General features: G+C 44.8%; 2 protein-coding genes across 2 annotated transcripts; one reads left to right on the top strand and one right to left on the bottom strand.

The window, feature by feature from the left end:
• Positions 1–452: 452 nt before the first annotated feature.
• Timm8b (translocase of inner mitochondrial membrane 8 homolog B) lies at positions 453–1,915 on the bottom strand. The gene is made up of 2 exons (XM_005069507.3): positions 1,759–1,915; positions 453–831 (listed from the first exon to the last, which is right to left on the bottom strand). Exons 1-2 carry the CDS (start codon positions 1,840–1,842, stop codon positions 664–666), a joined length of 252 nt encoding a protein of 83 aa, XP_005069564.1. The 5' UTR covers positions 1,843–1,915; the 3' UTR covers positions 453–663.
• A 4-nt stretch (positions 1,916–1,919) lies between these two features.
• Positions 1,920–11,251, top strand: Sdhd (succinate dehydrogenase complex subunit D). Its single transcript, XM_005069505.4, has 4 exons — positions 1,920–2,060; positions 4,922–5,038; positions 7,387–7,531; positions 10,402–11,251. The coding sequence occupies exons 1-4, from the start codon at positions 2,009–2,011 to the stop codon at positions 10,565–10,567; spliced, it is 480 nt and encodes a 159-aa protein (XP_005069562.1). The 5' UTR covers positions 1,920–2,008; the 3' UTR covers positions 10,568–11,251.
• The last annotated feature ends 11,064 nt before the right edge of the window (positions 11,252–22,315 follow it).

Below are 22,315 nucleotides of genomic sequence, written 5' to 3'. Positions count from 1 at the left end.
AAGCAGTTTTGTGCTACAAAAGTACTGATTCTAAGCACAGACTCAAGAAGACAGTCCTGCAGAATATGGCACTTCCAAGAAGTTGGTTCTGTTTGGGTCTTGACCTTACCTTCCTCCTATATTAACAGGCTTTTTTTTCCTCTTCCCCAAGAAAAGCACATTTCACCTGATTTTTTTTTTTTTTACCCATCCCTACAACCATGTTCAAATTTTCTCGGTCATATAAGCAATAAAATTGTTTTCTGTTCTAAACCTTTCTTACCCCTAAATTCCCTTCCATGCCTTAGGCTAAGGCTTTGATGGTTCCTCTAATCCCCTTAATGATGGCTTAGGGTGGCTTTTCAAAACCTGTGATCTCCCATTTGCACTACCAGCCAAGGAACACTTAACAGTGTTCTGTCATTCAGAGATCTTTATGTTGATTCTGAAACTGGGACTTAGAAGGCAAAGAATTAGAGACTTCACATTTATTTACCAGTGTGATACAACCTGGAATTACTGAATTCCAATAAATAAATTTCACTTTTGGACATTTGATGTTACTTTTTAGCACCCACAGACATGGTAACTCCCTGATGCAAATTCAACACATTGACATCTCTCCGCTAGCCATTCAATCTGCTAGTAAAAAGTTTTGGATCTTCAGTCACTCTTTGGTATGGTCTACTGCCCTCCTTTCTGTACCATCTGGGCAAACCGACTGGTGATGGCAAGAGTAGTGTCAATGAAGCGGTCCACACAGCTAGACAGGCAGTTTTCAGTGCGGGAGTCCAGCCGATTTCCTGGCTTCTCCACACACTTATCCCAACATAGTTCCATGAAGTGATGCACCTGCCGGGAAAGAAAATAGATATTTCTCATTCTGTGACTCAATAAAAAGACCACTTAATAATATACCATGCATGGGATCACTTTGATGTCTAGTCACCAGAATTCCTCATCCTTATACACGGTACTCTCTCGTTTTTCAAGACAGGGTTTTTCTGTGCAGCCTTGGCTGACCTGAAACTCCCTCTGTAGACCAGGCTGGCCTGAAACTCAAGAGATCAGCCTGAGTGCTGGGATTAAAGGAGTGGGCCATCACTGCCTGCCCACAATTCTCAAAGCAACTAGCACTATTACAAAATGGGAAGAAGTCAGGATCTAATTTCTCCAAACCGAGCATAGTTTGGGATTGTACCTATGAACGCGTAGTGATACTACTTGGGAAGCAAAGTACTAAGTAATCAGTTCTTGAAATTCAGGATAGCTACCAGTATTTCCAAGGTCAGTAACGGTTAGCACACTGGTTTGAAATACGCCTGGAAACGCCAAACCGTCTTACTGAGTCTACACTAATTGTTGCAGCGCTCACCTTTATCTAACAATGATCATCACTTCCAAATACATTATCACAGGATTCATTGCAGAGAGGCAGTGGGCAATAACGAACCCAGAACTCAAGATGGGGGCGGGGGGACGGGTGTCTTCCACACAGGCCTTTGGATCCCAAGGTCGGAACCCAGAGACTCGAATACCATTCCGTACCAGTGGCCGGCTAATATGACCACCACGTCCCTCTGTCGCCCAAACCTTCCCCCTGCTTTGCACCTCTTTCATCCCATGCAGCGCTAGCCTCCCGGACACTGAACACCGTAAGTCCGGGAGGAGCAGCCGGGGTCCAGCATCGAATGAGCCCGCTGTGCCGCAGTGTCCAGACCTCCGTGGGTGCTCAGGGCCTGCGCCTCACCCTCCTTCCCTTGTTCCTCACCATCGTACCTGCGCGGTGAACTGCGCCTTCTGCTGCTCTGCGGCCACCAGGCGCTGTAACTCCGCTTCGTCTGCTTCACCAAGCTCGGCCATTGTCAGCGTGGGTTACTTCGCTGGTGTGCGCATGCGCAGTAGCACTGCACAGCCTCCCTCTTTCCGTTTCACCCTCCAGGTTGCTATGCTCGTCTTTTACGCGGGGCGGGGCTTGCTACCTAACTACTTCCGGGTTATTGAGCGACCTTGAGCCCTCATAAGCGACATGGCGGTTCTCTTAAAGCTGGGTGTCCTCTGCGGTGGCCAAGGAGGCCGAGGTGAGGTGTCTTGACCATCAGAGGTTTCTCCTGCGACCTAGAGAGGGAAAGGGAAGGAGTGAGGGCTCGACCCCCGGGAGCTGGGGCGTCATGAGAGGAAGGAGCTTTCTCTTCGGCCCCGGAGTCGCCTGCAAGGGCGCAGCCGGGACCGCTGTAGCCCAAAGGCCCAAGTGTTTACCTAGTGCCTGCTCTCTCCATCTGGTACTTCCAGCCTCCGGGCTGCGGTGGTGCTACCGGGCTGATGTGAGTGTGGGTGGAAGTAATCAGTCTGATGATCTCTTGAGACAGCGGCTTGCTGTGTGGTGCTGGCTTTCCTCTACCAGCCTTGTAGACCAGGCTAACCCACAGTTTCCCGACTGCTTCCCGAGTGCATGGCAGCCATGCACCGCCACTCAGGGCTTCGATAATCATTTTAACCAGGCATTTTGGCTATACAAGGGACTTAAGAGGCCGGTATACAAACACGAATAAAACAATTTCTACTCTCAAAGAACTCGGGGGAGGTGGTGCTGATAATGGCTGTGCAACGAGTTCAGAGAAAGTTTGGGGTAATTGTTTTGGAAGGACTAGCCTGTCTTGGTTCTGCAGAGTACATTATAGTCAGCAACGGAGAGCAGCAAAACCATGGTGAAGGAATAGAAAGATGTGTAGAGAGAAATGAACAAATAAAATATGTTGAAAGTCAGAGTGTGAAATTAGCCTTGAAAGGTGAAATGAACTAAATCACAGAATTAACTTTATTATATTCCGAAGATACAGTCTTTCTTTGTTGCCCGGGTTAACAGTAACATTGAAAGGCTTGATAGGTTTGCAGTCTCAGTTTTTTTAGTTGTCTGGCCTGAAACTTGTTCTGGCCCAGCCTCTGGAAGTAGCTGGTGTGCACCACCTTGCCTGGCGTCTTTTCCCTTTGAATCCAGCATCTCATGCATGTGTGCTAAGCACATGCCCTTTTGCCAAACTATATACTCCGAGTCTAAACTTACTGTTTAGTAACAGTGTAGTAGATGGCTTGATGGAAATAGAGCAGGTTCAGATGCAAGTCATGGAGATGAGGTAAGTCACTGCTGAGGTAGACTAGTCTGGAAGTCCTGAGCTTGGAAGGTACAAGGAAGAGAAGGCAGGCTCAGGAAATGTTAAAGAGATTTGGTGACTGGCTATTGACTATTATTGGATTTCTGGAACAGACATAGGAAGTATTAAAAACAATTCCATAGGTGAATGGTTGGGAAGTACAAATAGTTGGAGTAACACTTCACAGAAGTAAGGAAAGAGAAGGAAGAAAGAGCAGGAGTTGCTGGGACGGCAGCTCCCTTGGTAGAAGGCCTGAAAAGGCCTGTGATTCTAGTGCTTGGAGGTGAGGCCTGAGGATGGGAAGTTCAGGGTTATGGACAAGGGAGAAAGAGTGAGGCAAGTCTCTGAGTGAGAAGCCAGCCTGGTCTGCATAGAAAGTTCCAGGCCTGTCATCGCTATAAAGTGAGACCCTGTTTCAAAAACAAACCCCACCTCCAAAAAAAAAAAAGAGAAAATATTAAATTTTTCTCGTGTGTGTGTGTGTATATATATGTATGCAGTTAGCATTCTGGGAATTCATTAATCCTTTGTATATGTTGCCTAGTTTTTAGCAGTGTTCTGAAGTAAATGCAGTTGTTGACTACTGACTAGTTTTTGCCTACTTGATACAACTTAAAGTTATTTGGAAAGTGACTGAAGAATTGTCTCCTTCAGACTGACCTTTGGCCATGTCTTTGAGAAACTGTCTTGATTGATGTTTGATGTGGGAGGGCCCAGCCCACTGTGGGTGGCACTGTCCTAGGCACTTGTGCCTTAGCTGAATAAGGAAGCCAACAGATTGTGAGCCAGGGAGCAGGCATCACTCCTGTGACTGCCGCTTCACTCCTACTTGATTTCTTGCTCTGATGAACCCCAGTGATGGAAGCGCAAGCTGAGATAAACCCTTTCCTTCCCTAAATTGATTTTGATCATGGTATTTATTTATCACAGTAACAGAAAGCAAACTCAACATTCTCCTTCTGCAAATGAAACCAAACCTTAGAGAGCTATTTAACTTAGCTGCTCATCGACCCATAGCTAATCTGTGATGTAGCTGGGTGAGGCAGAATCCAAAAGGAGTTCAGGAATACAAAATGAGATTGGGTTTTGAAAAGGAAGAGGGCAATAGGTGAACTTTTAAACTACGTTGAGTATCTTGAGGGCAAAGACTTTTGCCTTATCTTTCTTGCTTCACTGCCAAGCACAGTATTGATTGTAGTTAATACTAGATAAGTGATGAGTAAATGTAAGAACAAGAGGCCACCAGTTTTTTTTTTTAATAAATGAGAGCAATATGAGTTGTTATTAGGAGTCTGCAGACTTTTGTTGTTTTTGAGACAGGATCTCATGTAATCCCATGCTGACCCCCAACTCCTTATGTAGGTGAGGATGACCTTGACCTTCTGCTTCCGCTTGTCATGTGCTGGAAACAGCCTCATGCATACTAGGCAAGCAACTGAGCTGCATTCCCAGCACAGATTTTTTTTTTGGTAGTACAAGTTTGGGACTAGAGAGATGGTTAAGAGCAATGACTTCTCTTCAGAGAACTTGGGTTCTCTTCCCAGCACCCACATGGTGGCTCATAACTATAACTGTAGATCTAGGGGAGGTGTGACTCCAGTTATGGGGAAGGACGTCTGTGGGCACCAGGCATGTACATGGAACATGGACTTACATGTAGGTGAGACACTCAGATGTGTAGAAATAAATCCCTTTAAGACCTTTATGATTTGAGTGGCATGTTCATGGTAGTTTAGAAAGTCTGTTGGTCCGGCCAGGAAGTGCTTATGATCGCTGTCTTTCCTCCTCAGCTCTGTTGCTCCGAAGCCGGGTGGTCAGACCTGCTTATGTCTCAGCATTTCTCCAGGACCAGCCTACCCCAGGATGGCATGGCACACAGCACATTCACCTATCACCAAGCCACCACTGTATGTCCTCTCTGCCGATGCCTTGTGAACAATTTTATTATTTTATTTGTTGTTTAGCAATTTTATTTATTATTTTAAGTGTATGGGTGTTTTGCCTGCATGTCTTGTCTGGGTACTTGCTTGCCTGGTGCAGAGTCCAGAAGAGGGTTTTGGGTGCCCGGAACTGGAGTTCCAGACAGTTGTGCACGGTTACTGGTGCTTCAGCCATGTTTATCTGGGCTAATCATCATATTCGGCGGGTCTTAGTGTCTCTCAGGGAGTGTGTCCTGTCTGCTGGTTAAATAAAGACCTAGTTTATACCCTTGGGCAGACAGTACAAACATGAATGCTGATGCCATTTGTATTCACAGAGAATCTTCTACCTAATTTCAAAATTTGTTACATTGCTGTCAACAAAACAGCTCTGTAGGAAGTCTACTCAGTGTAGCTCAGTTACTGGGGTTTTAGTTGTTGTTCTGTTTTGTTTGCCAATGGAGAGGAGCCATTTGTGCATGTACTGAATCATGGATTTATAGCTGGAATGTTTTTTAGGTTAATTAAAGCCATATGGAATTTACTAGATAAATACTGTGTGATATTCACATTAGACAATATGAGCATAAATGAGTTAACCATATTTCCATTTTTTAAAGTCTGGAGAGAGAGAAATACTTATTTTGTCTTGGCTAGTCTGGAAATTGCTTCGTAGTCCAGCCTAGCCTCAAACTTGACACGTTCTTCCTGAAATTGTGGTTTGGTTTTTTTGTTTTTGTTTTTGTTTGTTTGTTTGTTTGTTTGTTTGTTTGTTTTTTTGGTTTTTATGAGACAGGGTTTCTCTGTATTGTTTTAGAGGCTGTCAGACCAGCCAGGCCTCGAACTCACAGAGATCCGCCTGCCTCTGCCTCCCGAGTGCTGGGATTAAAGGCATGCACCACCACCGCCCGGCGAAATTGTGGATTTTTATTTGTCTTTTTGTTTGTGAATACTTTTGAGATAGTTCTCAGACTGTAGCTGACCTAGAATTCAGTCTGTATTCCAGACTGACACTGTCCTCCTGCCTCAGCCTCTTTGGGGCGATCATGCCAGGCTGCTAAGATCAGTATTTTTAAAGCATCATGGTTTTTAAGTTTTACCTTTCAGTCCTCCCCAATTCTTTTTTTTTTTTTTTTTTTTTTTTTGCCAGACATGGTTTCTCTGTATTGTTTTGGAGGCTGGCCTTTGAACTTGCACTCTGTAGACCAGGCTGGCCTTGAACTCAAAACCCTTTTTGTTTTCTACCAGTTTTCTTATCTGGATTCTTGTGTTAGATTTAGCAGACTGGTTCTGGAGTACATGGAACCGAAGAAAGTTCCCTAAAGTTGTATGCATAGGTCTTAATGTATATGCCCATGCACATTTTTCTGGGTAGGAACTCCATCCTTTTGTCAGGTTCTCTGAGGAGTTTATAGCCTCTTAGAAATGCTTAGAGCCCCCAGATGGTGATGGTATACCCCTTTAATCCTAGCACTTGGGGGGCAGAGGCAAGAGGATCTCTGTGAGTTTGAGGACAGCCAGGGCTCCACAGTGAAACCAGTCTAGAAAAAACAAACAAACAAGCAAATCAAAAATGAGGGCGGAATAAGGAAGTCCATGAATGTCAGAATAAAAGAATAGCAAATATTTGGGGAATACTCATACAATGAAGGTAAGGAGCCACCATGATCTTTGCTCCTGGAGGTCCGGGATACAGTGAGGCAGGATGTGCTGATCAGGCCTCAGACCACCACCTAAGAGAGCCAGAGATCCTTCCTCTTCCTTAAGGGGTCATGTCTGCACACTGAAGCCACGCCCTAAGACTGGCACCCTGAAACTACTGGTGGAAACAAGTTCCCACTACAGAAAAGAGAAAAAAAGAAAGGCTTAGAGCCTGTGTTGTTTCCCTTGTCTAAAAGCAGTGTTTGTGTTTCATTTGTTTGGCACTGAATTTTAAAGGGGCACAAGGACTATCACCTTAAAAGGTATTCTCGGATCCTTGCTTCTCTTTCATTTGGTTGGTTTAAGCTGTTTTTAGAACATACTACATTTTCTCCAAAGATTAGACAGTTATTAGTATTTTTTAAAGAGAATCATTAATGATCACTAAATTACATTCATAATATGCCTGTTTGACTGAAGTCCAAGGGTGCCTTAATTCCACAGATACGTAGCCTGCCTTCTTGCCTTTAAAAAGGTGTGCTCAGAGACATGAAGGATATGCTTGCTGTCTGACTCTGTGTTCAAAATGGGTCTATGACGAGTATACTATTTACCATCCTAACAGTTTTAGTAATCATTGGATTGGTTGAAGTGTTTGTCTTTCCTCAACTCTGTGAATCTCCTCTTTTTTGTAGCTGGTTCCAAGGCTGCATCTCTCCATTGGACTAGCGAGAGGGTTGTCAGTGTTTTGCTCTTGGGCCTGCTTCCAGCTGGGTACCTGAATCCCTGCTCTGTGGTGGACTACTCCCTGGCTGCAGCCCTCACTCTGCACAGTCACTGGCAAGTACAACAGTCCTTCCCCATTATCTGCTTGTTCTGTTTTCTGCAAGCCTGTTGTCTGTTTATGAAGAAAACATTGACTGAAATTCTCAAGACTTCTGGAAAACTTAAAAACATACAAACAACTTTTTTGAGTCAGAGTAGCCTAAGCTGGCCTTAAACTTTAAATTGTCTTGACTCAGCCTCACATCCTGGGATTACATATGTGTCCTTCTGTCTTAGCTACTTTTCTATTGCTGTGAAGAGACACTATGACCAAGACTTTATTTGGGACTTAAAGTTTCAGAGGGTGAGTCCATGACTGTCACGGTGGGGAATATGGAGGCAGATTGGCAAGTATGGTTCTGGAGCCAGAGCTGAGCGCTCACATCCTGATCCATAAGTAGGAGGCAGAGAGCGAGCACTGGGAATCTTTTGAAACCTCCACAGCACCCCCAGTGACTCCTCCAGCAAGGCCACACCTCCTCGTCTTCCCCAAAGAGTTCCACCAACTGGGGACCAGGTAGTCAAATATATGAGCCATTGGAGGTCTTTCTCATTCAACCACCACAGCCACTACCACCACCTCCACCGTCACTGCCACCACACAAATACACACCCACTCGTTTCGTTTCCAGATGCCCCTTTCAGGCACACTGGCTTTCTTCCTAGTCCTCAGATGCGCTGGGGACCCTCCACTCTTCATGTTCTGTGTGAAACTTTCACTAGTTATGCACTTGAACATAGCACTCTCAGCAAAGCCTTCCCTGACCACTTACTCAGTTCTCTCATTTGTTGTCTTTTCCTTAGGAACTACTGCATCTATTTACTGTTTTGTGCATTTGTCCCTTCCTGCCCTTCCCTTCTATAATTAAGTGCAGATACAGAGCTGGTCAGGCAGCTCAGTTGTTACAGTGTTTGTCTTGCGTTTGTGTTCTGGTGCTTGCCTGTAACCCAGCACCAAGGAGGAGGAGGCAAAGGGATCAGAGATTCAAAGTCATCATTAGCAACATAGCAAATTTGAGGCCATAGCAAAATCTCATTACAAAAAACAAAAACTGTAACAATAAAAAAGAAAAAATGTGCCTACATTAAAACCTACACAAGAATGTCATAGCACGTTACTTAAATTAGCTACAAGTGAAAACCATCCATGTGGCCAAAATAGAATATAGAGTATTATTCAGCCACATAAAGGAATGGAGTACTGAGGTGTGCTGCAATATGGATGAACATTGAAAACAAAACTGTGCTGAATAAAGAAATATGACACAAAGGTCATAGCTAAGTCCTGCATAGTCTTGTATGAAATGCTAGAATAGGCAAATCTGTAGAGATAAGTAAGTCGGTGATTGGGCAGTGAGTAGGCTAATGGCTAGTGCTTCTTTTTGCATGTGTGAAAATGTTCTAGAATTAGTGGTGATAGTTCACAACTTTGACTGCACTAAAAAAAACGAATTGTATTCTGTTAAAAGGGTAAAGTTTGCACCAGGTGTTGGTGGCGCACGCCTTTAATCCCAGCACTCGGGAGGCAGAGGCAGGTGGATCTCTGTGAGTTCGAGGCCAGGCTAGACCGACAGCCTCCAAAACAGAGAAACCCTGTCTCGTAAAAAACCAAAAAAAAAAAAAAAAAAAAAGGGTAAAGTTTGCTGGGCATGTCTTTAATCTCACTCGGGAGGCAGAGGCAGGTGGATCTCTGGGTTCAAGGCCAGCCTGGTCTAGGAGGGTGAATTCCAGGAGCCAGAGCTACACAGAGAAACCTGTCTTGAAGAAAAACAAAACAAAGAAAAAAACTGCTGTAGAAATAGTAAAGTTGGGTCACTTCTTATTTAGGATACTTTCTGCTTAAAACCTGGTGAGTGTTTCTTTGGGCACTCTGCAGTCTGCCCCTGCTTTAGTATGGGTTTTGCTTTGCTCACAGACTCCAGCCTCATTAACGTACTGTTCCTCAGAGACGCCAGGGCCCTTGTCACTTACCTCTTCCAAGTCACCCTTCCTAAGGTGTTTGCTCATGCTGCATATACAGTCACTTACTTGTTTCTGTTTCACTAGGAATGTCTGTTTCCACACAGGGAACATCCATTATCTCTTGCACCCTTAGCATTCATGACATGTTCTGGCAACCACACCTGCTTAGTAAACTCTGCATGAGTGAAGATACTGTAGAACATTTGTTTTAGTTAAAAATGAAAAGGAGAGTTTATTGTTTCTTTGCTTGTTTGTTTTTGGTTTTTCAAGACAGGGATTCTCAGTGTAACAGTGCTGGCTGTCCTGGAACTCACTCTGTAGACTAGGCTGGCCTTGAATTCACAGAGATCCACCTGCCTCTGCCTCCCAAGTGCTGGGATTAAAGGCGTGTGCCACCATCTCCTGGCCGAAAAGATTTTATAGTAGAGAAACATTTAGTTACTGTATATGCTATGGAAATTAAATCCACAGGATGAGCTCTCTTTATTACATATTAGCAACTACTGATTGTATTTTGGTTTTCACTGTTGTTGATTTTTTCCCCCTGTGACAGGGTTTCTCTGTGGCTTTGGAGGCTGTCCTGGAACTCGCTCTGCAGATCAGGCTGGCCTTCGAACTCACAGAGATCCGTCTGCCTCTGCCTCCCGAGTGCTGGGATTAAAGGCGTGTGCCACCAACGCCCGGCTTGTTGTTAATTTTTTTTTCTTTGCTTGTTTTACCATAAGTTGCTTTGGCTTGTTATCTCAAAGCATAGAAATAATTCCACCTATAAAAGTGGCTACATGGAATCCCTGGAGGAAGCAAACAGTTACTGGAGTTACAGATAAAGACTTTGTGTTTTGAGACTGACTTCTTATGTGAGCAGGTCATGGCTTGTCTGGATGGCCTCTAACTGCCCTGTGCTGTGACTTTCTTCTCTTTAGGGGCCTTGGACAAGTGGTGACTGACTACGTTCATGGGAATGCAACACAGAAGGCTGTCAAGGCAGGCCTCTTGGCCGTCTCAGCTCTGACCTTCGCTGGGCTTTGCTATTTCAACTACCACGATGTGGGCATCTGCAAAGCAGTTGCCATGCTTTGGAAGCTCTGACCTCTGTAGTTCAACACCCTACATTGTGTGCCTCTTTGCCTCTGCTCTGTCGATGCCATTCAACCCCAGTGAGGAGGGCGTGAAGGAGAAGTCCATGGGTGGGCAGAATTTCTTTTAATTTTATGGTTAGTTTCAGAATTCATTTGTTGAGGGAAAGGTTTGAGAGGAGCTAGGCTCAACTAGTCCTGAGTCTGGGTTCCATATCCCTGAGTTGGTGGTTGCAGGCGCCAAACTCGCAGTGTGACTGCACATTTCATGAGCTCATGTTGCCTTTAACTGCCATTGCCTGAGCAGAGCTCTGCTTATTCTTGCTTGGATAAGAGATTTTCTACTTGGACTGGGAGGGAGGACTGTTCAGTCATGAGTCATTGGCTTTGCATGAAATTGGAAAGTATTCCATTTGGAATCTCCCACTCTGTTGACATCAGCTGTTGATGACTCGAATCTAGGGAACTTCAGATCAGGGGATGCTTATATCCCCAGTTACTGGTTTTTGTTAAATCTTAGGAAGGAAATTGAGGAAAGCTGCATTTAGAGAGTTCTCCTTTGTAGGTGGGTTAAAACATGACGGATTCCAAACAGGCTTACTCTTCAGATAAGTGTGTTTTCCCACTGTGGGGATCACTAGTGACAAATTATACTCTCGAGAAAGCAAAATTTTTAAATAAAATATTACATAACGAATATACATTGTACTTTTTTATGTGCTAGTATTCCTAGTGTCTGGTTTTTTGGTTAGCCATTTGTTTGTTAGTTTATTTGTTTGAGATAGAGTCTTAGAGGCTTAAGCTGATCTGGAACTCTTTATAGGTAGAACAGGCTGGCCAGGAACTTGTAGGAGACCAGGGTGGCCTCAAACTTGTGGCAGTCTCTGGCTCCGGGTGCTGGAGTTATGGGTGTCAAGTGTAGGGTTACATTTGTGAACCACAAAACTCACTTGTTTTATTTTCATTTGAGATGCTGTCTTAGTGTGTTGCCCAGGCTGGCCTCCAAATCCTAATCTCAGACGATTCTGTCTAGCCTCCTGAGTTGTATACTGCTATGCCCGGCTCTAGTTGAGTCAATAAAACTGTGTCATGTCTCAGCCTCGGGAGGCAGAGGCAGGTAGATATCTTGAGTTTGAGGCCAGCCTGGTCTACAGAGTGAGTTCCTGGTTGGCCAGGGCTATTACACAGAGAAACTCTGGCTTGAAAAAAAACCAAACACCAAACCAATATAAAAACCTGTTTTTTATTGGGCAGTAGTGTTGCACACCATTAATCCTAGCACTTGGAAGGCAGAGGCAAATGGATCTCTGAGTTTGAGACCATCGTGGTCTACAGAGCTAGTTCCAGGACAGCCAGGGCTACACAAAGCCCTATCTCGACACTCCTCCCCCCCAAAAAAGGAAAACAAAACAAAAAACTGTTGTGCCAGGTATAGTGGTACATTCCTCTAATTCCAGCCTTTTGGGAGGCAGAGGGAGGAAGATTGGTGTGAATTTGAGGCCAATGTTGACCTCAGCAAGTTCCAAGCCAGCTTGGGCTACATAGTGAGATTGTTACTTAACAACCCACCCCACCCCCAAAGAAACACTAAGTAATTAAAAAGTAAGTATTGATCCACAGGTCTGAATCAGCTGAGTTTTAACTTGTGTGGCTTAGCAATTAAATAATTCACATAGAATGCCACAGTATGAAAAGGACTCGTGATAGGCAGTTAAGTATGATTAGAATATGAAGATTGAGTAGTAGGTGTTAGAACTATGTTAATACTAGGGTGTTCTGTGAGTGTCAAACCTTCTAAACCCCATGTTCTAGCTGCACGAACTTGATGGCTTGATGAGTATTAACACTACATTTCACTCCCTGAGGACTTGCTGGGCAGCAAGGCTGGAAAGTGTTTAAATGAAAGGGCCATCTGATTTCCAGGGGCCATTTGCATTTGTATCAGTATGATCACGTGGTCAGTACCTGGGCAGTAGGGTAGGGAACTGGAAAACTGAAGAGGGGCTGGTGAGGGGGGTAAAGGCAGCTGCTCCCAAGCCTGATAGCCTGACTTTGATCCCAGGGGTTCAGTTCACATGGTGAAAAGATGACTCCCATTGTCCTATGACCTCTTCATGACATACATGAACCCCCCCTCCAAAAAAAGAAAATATAGTTAAAAATCAGAGGTGGAAGAGAAGTCTCCGCCCATGAGCGTATTTAACTGCTAGCCATGTCAATCTGAATTTGTGCATCAGGTCCCAAGGTGTAGAGGGAGAAATAACCCTTTGTTTATCCCTTAAACTGTTTGAGCACATTCAAACAAATAATACATGTAATAATAATAGCAAGCTAAGAAGGCAGAGATCAAGCACGGTGGTGGAAAGCCTACCAGCTGTCTCCATCTTGTTTTCCAGTGCCAGCCTTCTGTGGCCAGATTCAAAGTGAGCCAGCAATGGCCTTGTAATCTGTGCTAAGGCTCCATAGTTGGTGGCGACCAATTGGAAGGTTAAAGGTGATCCAATGGCAGGGATTCAAAAGAACCACAAAGCTGAAAGCAAACTGGCAACAGTAAATTCAACAAAGAAAGTCAATGGCGGTCATGCTGTTAGTGATGCCTTCCTAGCCACAAAGCTGAAGGGATTGTGACAGTGATCCGTGGTAATGATACCTTAGGCACAGGCAGAGTTCTAGCCACACAGTGACAGACTACAAGGCAAGCCTAAAAAGAATCTCTTAAGCACGTACTTATTTTGTATTTGTTTGCGTGCAGGGTGGTCACACTCCTGTGAAGGTAAGAAGGTGTCCTGAGGAGTCAGCTTTTCTTACCATATGGGTTTTGGGGACCCAACTCAGGTCATCAGGTGCAGCATCAAGCATTGTCACCCACCGAGAATCTTCCTGTCTCTAAACCATATCTCTTTTTTTTTTTCAAATTTTCTTTAAAAGTAGAAAATAGATTCTTTTCTCATACAATATATCCCAACCATAGTTTCCCCCCCTCCATTCCTCTTAGCCGCCCTACAATCTCCCCTGTCCCACAGATCCACTCCCCCTTCGTTTCCTCTTTACAAAGCAGCAGGACGTCACGAGAGGACAGCCAACAGGACAAAGCAAGGTAAAATAAGGCAAGGTGAAAGCCCTTATATCAAGGTTGGATAGGTATCCATCCCAATAGGAAAAGAGTCTCAAGAGCAGGCAAGAGTCAGAGATACTCCAGCTCCCACTGTTAGCAGCCAAACTAACAGCCAAAACATACATGCAAAGAACCTGGTGCCATTATTGTTATTTGTGTGTGTGAGTTTTGCTTGCCTGTGTCTATGCATGCAAACCTTCTCTCTAAGGACAGTGCCCATGGAGGCCAGAAGAGGGCACCAGACACACACACACACACACACACACACACACACACACACACCCCATACACACACACACACACACACACACACACACTCACTCACTCACTCACTCCTCTCCCCCCTCCCCAAAGGGCAGTACTCATGGAAGTCAGAAGAGGACACCAGATGCCCTGGTATTGGATTTACAAACTGTTGTGAGTTGGGAACCCAACCTGAGTCTACTGGAAGAGGAAGTGCTCTTAACCACTGGGCCATTCAGCCTCCCAAGTAATATTAGGATGGATTTCCTCCTTTGTTAGCCTGAAAGGGTGGAATGCTGGTTTCATGCCAGGGGCCTATGCCACCCTGGGAGGAAGGCAATGAATGTTCTGTCCTTCGACAGTTACAAGGAACAAATGCCCAAGACACAAGGTTTTGTTTGTTCTTTTGTGGCGTGTTCCTCAGGGTAATGTATAGTCTACAAAGTATAGCTTGTTCTTTCACTCTATTAAAAGTGTGACTGTCTATATCCTCTTCTATTTCCCCTGATATCGATGCCCCAATCCTCAGGGCACTCTGCTTACCTCTGACTCTAGTGAATTGTCCTCAAGCTCTGCTTTGGAATCATTTTATCTATGAGATAAAGAACTTGCAAAGGGGACTCAGTGCCCCCATTACCCCTTCGACCCCGTCAGGATGCTAAAGATGACAAACACAGAAGAGCCTGAGTCCTAGGTGACACCACTGCACCGTCACACCGTCTGCATCTGTCTGCCTGCAGACAGCGTGTACACACCCTCTTCTGTAGTAGTGCTGTTCTGCTGGAGTAGGCAAGTGTGTCATCACTTGCTGGCAAAGGAAACTACCTAATGTATGTGGATGTTACCTCATTCATTCACTTGGTCCTCTTGCTTTGCATCTCTAGCTTGAATCTGTTGTCTGTCATAAAGAGTGATGTGGGGAGTAGCCCTGGGTATGTGTCTTTGTCTTGTGGTGAACATAGTGTTTCTTCTTTGTCCTTGACCTTTATATTTGTGGAATTTATTGAATTTATCTCCTGTTGCTTGTGGGTGTGTGTGGGATGTCAGGGGGAGCACGTTTGTACACATGTAGGCACCAGAGGAGGAGGCTGGGTCTTTCCCTTTGTTGCTCTCCACATTATTTTCTGAGACAGGGTCTCTCATTAAATTAGAAACTTACCATTTTGGCTAGGCTAGCTGCTAGGTGAGCTCTGTGCTGTGGTTACTGGCATGTACTGCTGTACATGGATTTGAACTCCGGTTCTCTTGCTTTAACAGCAAGTGGTCTTTCATGCTGAATCATATTTCAAGCCCCTGAGTTTGACTTTTGAAGTTTCTGTTTGAGACAGATCATGTTACATATAGACCAGGCTGGCTTTGAACTCACTGTGTAGCCCAGGTTGACCTCAAACTCCCCTTGGTCCTCTTGCCTCAGAGTCTTGAGTGCAGGGATTGCAACCATGGCCACCAGAACCAGTTTTGACTCTTTATGATGTGTTTTTCTTTCTCTCCTTGTGTCACAGCTGCTTCACCTTTTAGCTTATATTTTTTCTATTACTGAGTTTATGTCTTCAGATGCTGTGAATGAAGAAGGATAGGAGGGGCTTCACTAAAGTGTTATCTAAGTTGTTCTGTTATTGTAAACGCTGCGGAGTCAGGTATTAGGGTAAAAACCTGATGGATCAAGCAGCTGACCCCCAATCTCTGCACTTGCCAGGTCAAAAAGGCCCGTGAATCTTTCTAAGCCCCTCCCTACTCTTTCCTGTGCCTCTCTATCATAGCATACCCTGGGTCCTCCAAAATCTCTGTGGCTAATTCCAGTCAGCTAATCATTGATCCCACCCCCTGATTCAAGGTGTCACAGTATGATCGAATATCCCATAACACTTAACCAGGGGGATGGCTCTTGTAGAGAACCTGGGTTCAATCCCAAGCACCCACACGGTGACTCACAACCCTCTATAACTACAGTTAAGGGGGAATCAGACTCTCTTTTGACATTTCTAGGCACTACACACACACACACATGATGTACAGACATACATGCAGACAAAACACCTATACACATAACAACCTTTTCTTTTAAAGAAGGAAGTGGCACTTTTTAAACCCTTTACCAGCTCTATTTCTGGTTTGAATATTCTCCTAAAGAGATGGGTGTGACTGATGGTTTGACACTTGGGCTATGACTCAACTCTCTGGGTACACTGGGCACACATTTCCTCACCCGCAGACTATCATTGTTCCTTTCCCTCCAGGCTTTTTCACTCTTCTCCTCCTCCTTTTCTCCCTCTCCCTTTTACTCCATTAATATTTAATGTCACTTAGAAGCTTGCAGAATTCAGTAAATTTCTATTTTTCTCCTTTTGTTTCATCTAATAAATTTAGCCAATAAAACTTGTGGCGTTGGCTGGGCGGTGGGGGCGCACGCCTTTAATCCCAGCACTTGGGAGGCAGAGGCAGGCGGATCTCTGTGAGTTCGAGGCTGGGCTGGACTGATAGCCTCCAAAACAATACAGAGAAACCCTGTCTCGTAAAAACCAAACCAAACCAAACCAAACAAAACAAAACCCAACAAAACAACAACAAAAAAAATTGTGGCATTGTCTTCAGTGACATAGCTACTTGTGAGTTACTCAGGCACCAGTGGACCCTACATGAAGCCCACAGGAGCAGCCTATGTAAGCCCAGTGGATCACAAATTGAAAACAATACTCAGAAGACCAGGGATGGGCTCCTGTGAAATGATTTTCACATACACACCACACACACACACACACACACACACACACACACACACACACACACACCACATGTGTTGTAACTAACACTTAAGAGCAGCCTTAGCAGGATGTGGTGGTACATGCTTATAACCCCTGCAGTTGGGAGACAGAGACAGGAAAACTACAAGTTTGTGTCCAGCTGGCACTACACAGTGAGACCCTGTCTCAACAGAAACGAAGCAAAAAGGTTAAGCAGAGGAGAAGGAACCTTTTCTCTGGCTATCTTGTAATTTTAGCATTGTCCAAAGAGAAAATGGATTCTGATGGCATTAAGTGTTTGCCCTTTTTGTTTTCAAAACAGGTTCTCTCTGTGTAGCCCTGGATGTCCTGGAACTCTTTCTGTAGACCAGGCTAGCCTTGAACTTCAGGAATCTGCCTGCCTCTGCCTCCCGAGTGCTGGGATTAAAGGCGTGTTCCCAATCTCCAGTGTCTATTAATATTAACTGTTATACTATGATCAATAAACGTCTTAAATAGAGAAATGAGTCAGCATCGCACAGAAGCTTATAAGAAAATATTATTCACAGGAAAGTGGAACTGTCTGATGTGAACACAGCTTTCTCTTTGGGAATCCCCACATCTGCTGCTCAATTTGGCAGCTACAGACTGAGCAAGACAAAGCTGGCACTGAGCCAGCTGCAGCAGTTAGTCCCAGGTGCTCCATTCTGTTTGGAACCCTCCTCTCTGTGCTGTCACAGTATGAATGACAAGGGATGTTGCGGTAGCCAACTGTAAAGGAAAAGCGATAAAGACAAGGACTCAGAGATGTGGCAGAGCTCTTCTGGAGAGATGATTTGGAATGAATTTAATTCTGTTATGGAGGTGATTTGAAATGAATTTAGTTCTAATTTGGAGGTTATTTGGAATGAATTAGTTCTGTCTCATAAACAAAGGAACAGAGTTGAGATTATGTGACTGCTCATGAATTGTCAGTAGAACGTTAGTAATTGTGTCAAAGTTCCTGAGTCATTACTCAGGGTTCTCTACTGAATGTACACAATGAACCTCTCTCTCTCTTTACACACACACACACACACACACACACACACACACACACACACACACACACACGAGAGAGAGAGAGAGAGAGAGAGAGAGAGAGAGAGAGAGAGAGAGAGAGAGAGAGAGAGAGAGAGAGAGCAGACAGACACAGAGACACAGAGAGAGTGTGTTAGTTTATGGGAGGAGTAATAACAAGTAGCCTTCAGGTTCCTACCCTGAATTCCTGCCCTGACTTCCCTCATTAATAAATTGTGAGCTGGAAGTTTAGGCAAATACCACCCCACCCCTGTTTTGGTTGGAGTGTTGTATCACAGCAACAGAATGAAACTAGAACACTCAAGAAAGTTAGGATGAGCCATGGATAATAAGTTGTCAATACCTCTTAATTGAGGATTGATTGATATGATTATCTCAGGAATGTGTAAAGTGGGTTGTACTTGCCAACCAAGATGTTTTATTTATTTATTTATTTATTTATTTATTTATTTTATCTTTTGCTTTTTCGAGACAGGGTTTCTCTGTGTTGCTTTGGAAGCTGTCCTAGAACTCACTCTGTAGACCAGGCTGGCCTCGAACTCACAGAGATCCACCTGCCTCTGCCTCCCGAGTGCTGGGATTAAAGGTGTGAGCCACCAACGCCTGGCTTATTTATTTTATTTTTATTTAAGTGAGTGGAGGGCCCACATTTGTGTAGTGGTCAGGGGACAACTTGTGGGACTCTCTTTCCATCATGGAGTTCCTGGGGATGGAGCTCAGTTTGTCAGGGCTGGTGGCAAGTGCTTTTACCCACAGAGCTGTTTCTCCCTGACCAAAGATTTTGGCTTTGATTTTTCCTTTATTTTTCCTTTATGTGTATGGGTGTTTTGGCTGTATGTCATGCCTGTGCACCACATGTGCAATGCCTAGGGAGACCAGAAGAGGATGTCAGATCCCCTGGTACTGGAGCTGCCATGTGGGTGCTGGAAATCGAACCCAGGTCCTGTGGAAGAGCAGCTAGTGTTATTCACTGCCGAGTCATCTCTCCAGCTCCAAGATTTTGTTTTAATTGTATTTCCCCAGCAGACATGTATGCTATAACCCAAAAGAACATCTGTGAAAGAAGAACTGATCTCTTCGACTCTTCCCGGGGAGCTGACTTCTGATTGAGCCCCTCACTTAGCTGCAGACCTCCGTTGTCTGCATGTCCTCACTCTATCCCACGTTCTTAGATCACCTCTCCCTCTCTTGTGTAGTTAAACGATAACTTTCCAAATAAGATAAAGTTACGACCTCTATGCAAACGTGAGAATGAACACATAGTCGGATTGGGCATGGTGGCATACGCCCGTAATGCTAAAGCTCGGCAGTCTGAGGTAGGAGGGTCAGAAGTTCAGAATCTGGTTTGTGAGATGCCTCAGCAGGTAAGGGTTCTGGCTGCCAATCCTGATGAACTGGGTTCAACCCCCAGGACCCACATGGTGGAGGGAGAGAAAATTGACTCTTAAAAGTTGTCTTCTGGGGCTGGAGAGATGGCTCAGCGGTTAAGAGTACTGACTGCTCTTCCAGAGGTCCTGAGTTCAATTCCCAGCAACCACATGGTGGCTCACAACCATCTGTAATGAGATCTGGTGCCCTCTCCTGGCGTGCAGACATATGTAGAGGCAGGATGTTGTATTCATAATAAATAAATAAAATCTTAAAAAAAAAGTTTATAAAAAAAGAGTTTCTCCTTTAAAAAAAAAAGTTGTCTTCTGACTTCCACACACGAATCAGGGTGAGCATGCGATCTCGAGTGCATGTGTGTGCATGCACACATACAAACATACTACTACTATTGATTCTAGTAAGTACTAATACTGCTATTACTACTAATAAAAGGATACAGTGCACGGCTTAATGACTTCCTAGGAAAATGCAGAAACCCTGTCTTACACTTAACCTTCGGGCTGTTTTTTCTTCTTTAAGCAACTTGTGTGCACCTTCCTGAGACTAGTCTGACCTTGGAGACTAAGTTAGGAACTTGATTTGTGGACATCTGTATAGTCAGTGACACATTGCTTGGCAAACAACAGACATTTTATATGGGCAAGTTTGATCCCTTGCTTAGTTCAATTATCCATGCGAAGGCACTAGAACAAAGGTGGCGCCTCTCCAGTTACTTACTGGAAGGCTTGGGTGTGCAGTGCTATCAAGGTGAAAGAGGAACGCTGGGCAGGCAGGGCCAGCATGTTGCTTCTGCACACTGTGCGCAGCCTGCACCTGTGACCTCAACAGTCCTGGACCAGAAGGTATTGGCATTCTGTTTTCTAGAGGAAATCTTTAACCACGGAAGATTCTGAGGCCACTAGCCACTGATAAAGCCTAAGTCACAGATGTCACCTTCTGCCCCTCAACACAGACAGTCTAGGCTCTTCACTAGGGTCCTCAAGAATTCAGAGCTTTGGAGGCTCGTAAAATTTTAAAGTATATTTTATTTACTTATTGTGCATGTTTTCACACATACTCATGTTACAAGGAGGAACAAGTAAGGGGAGGTCGGGTGACAGCTCTCAGGAGTTGGTTCTTTTCCTCCAGCATGTGGGTCCTGAGGACCAAACTCAGGCCCCAGGCCCTGTAGCAAGCTGCCAGCCATCTCACCAGCTCCCTAGTTTTTTCTTTTTCTTCTTTTTATTTTCCCAAGAAAGGTTTCCTCTATGCCAGGTTAGTTCTATACTTGCTATGCAGTTAAGGATGACTTTGAACCTCTGATCGGCCTTCCTTCATCCCCCGCCCCATGTGCCTGTTTCTCTCTATACTGTACCATCAACCCAGACTTGGAACATTAAAGGACCCAAATGACCTGTAATTCTGAGACCAGTGATGTGGAATTACAGGTTGTGCAGGCTCAGTCACCTTCTGAAAAAGCAGGTCTGGGGCAGAGGTGGAGAGGATCCAATGAGAGCTTCCCTGTGGAGATCTAGGGATGAGGGGAGGTCGACATCCCTCCCTGCATTTATGAGACACAAAAACAGAGGGACTCACATGCTGTCTTCTGAGTAGCTAAGACCTGACCTTCCTCAGTGCAGTCCTGCAGATCCAGAAAACTGGGACATTCAGTGTTCTAAGGAGCATTCCCGGGGCTGCCTAGATTAGTTTACAAGCCCCCCAGTAACAGCTCTAGAGAATCCCTTTAAGGTTGATAGCAGCTCAGTGTTAAAGGATCAGGCAGGAGTGCTTCTATCAGACACTGGCTCCTCGCTCTCCCCTCTGGGTGTTGGCTTCTCCTAAGGCTGGCTCTTTCCTTACTAGTGGTACAAAATGATTTAAGATTAAGCAAATAGTGACTACATCAGCTCCTGGCCTCTTCAGAAAGGAATTTCTCTTCTCTCAACCATGGGAAAATACTTGACTTGGATTTTGACCAACATCCTTCGCACACTCACCCTCAAAGGACCACTGTGAGTAAGGAAATGCCATCAAGGCAAAGATAGGACAATGCCCAAGTGAATGGAACTGTGCCAGGGATCTGGGAGGCAAGAGAGTGGCTGTCAACTGACACCAATGGCCTGAGCAACCGGCACACTTAAGGAGGGAGGCAGAACGGATCCTAGAGCAGTGACCAAGAATGTCAACCATGCAGGGGGAGACAGCCAAACTCCTGAAAGTGTTTCATGGACAGGAGTGGCAATTGGCTAATTAGCGACTTTGTGCGCAGCTGGCCAGAGACCACAAGGGAATGATGTCTTAGCATATGTCACAGTGTGTTGTTAGTAACGGAGCACCAGGTTCCCTACTCATGCCATCCCTGATACCTTGGTATTACCCCATAGAACTTACATACTATCCTGGACAAAGGAGCACCCTAGAAAATCTAAAATCTAGTCTTCACAGTTTTCAGAATGGTGAGAACATGTAGAAGAAATTAAAAGATGCCCGAGATGGCTGTTCTTGGTTGTCAACTTGACTACGTCTGGAATTAACTAAACCCCAAGTGGTTGGGTACGCCTGTGAGGAAATTATTCTTAAGTCATTTGAAGTGGGAAAGTCCTACTTTTAATTCGGATATTTTGAGATGAGAAGATATATCTTACTCCAGATCTTTCGGGTTGGGAAGACCCGCCTTTAGCGGGCCACACCTTGTAGAGGCAGCCTGTATAAGAGATGTGGAAGAAGGAAGTATGCTGTCTCTTGCCTGCTCACCCTCTCTCTCGCCTGTCAGTTCATTTCTTCACTGGCGTTAGAGTCTACTTGTTAGGGATGGTGTGTGTGGTAAAGGCTAGCTGACACATCCAGATTGTGGAGTGAACAACTTCTGCATTCTTGAACTTGCATGGACCACAGCCTGTCGGTCTTGTGTGTGTGTGTGTGTGTGTGTGTGTGTGTGTGTGTGTGTGTGTGAGAGAGAGAGAGAGAGAGAGAGAGAGAATGTTTATTCTATCAGTTCCTCTAGAGAGCCTGACTACTTCAGAACACAAAAAGAAAACATTCCTAAGAAAGGGGAGAAAGCAATGGGGGTGGAGACAAGGAGGGAGAAATGCCTCAATTGAAGGCTTGCTTTAGTCAGGTTGAGCCTCCTGGTCTCTTGTCTCAAGCTTTATGTTTTCAGTGGCTGTGCCATTTATTGCTTTTACTTTCTAGTTTTCACACCTGAGCTCTGTGAATACACTGACTTTATATCCAG

This window comes from Mesocricetus auratus, unplaced genomic scaffold, assembly GCF_017639785.1.
Source record: "Mesocricetus auratus isolate SY011 unplaced genomic scaffold, BCM_Maur_2.0 Super-Scaffold_100022, whole genome shotgun sequence".
Lineage (NCBI taxonomy): Eukaryota > Metazoa > Chordata > Mammalia > Rodentia > Cricetidae > Mesocricetus > Mesocricetus auratus.
The sequence above is the reverse complement of the archived record's forward strand: the minus strand, read 5'-3'. Positions and strand labels throughout refer to the sequence as shown.

Bases quoted from the DNA above. Each gene is read 5' to 3' on its own strand.
- Timm8b (XM_005069507.3), bottom strand. From the start codon at position 1,842: ATGGCCGAGCTTGGTGAAGCAGACGAAGCGGAGTTACAGCGCCTGGTG. The intron at 832-1,758 runs GTACGATGGTGA...CTTTCCCGGCAG, and splicing joins AGGCGCAGTTCACCGCGCAG to GTGCATCACTTCATGGAACT.
- Sdhd (XM_005069505.4), top strand. From the start codon at position 2,009: ATGGCGGTTCTCTTAAAGCTGGGTGTCCTCTGCGGTGGCCAAGGAGGC. The intron at 2,061-4,921 runs GTGAGGTGTCTT...TTTCCTCCTCAG, and splicing joins CGGTGGCCAAGGAGGCCGAG to CTCTGTTGCTCCGAAGCCGG. The intron at 5,039-7,386 runs GTATGTCCTCTC...TCTTTTTTGTAG, and splicing joins CCTATCACCAAGCCACCACT to CTGGTTCCAAGGCTGCATCT.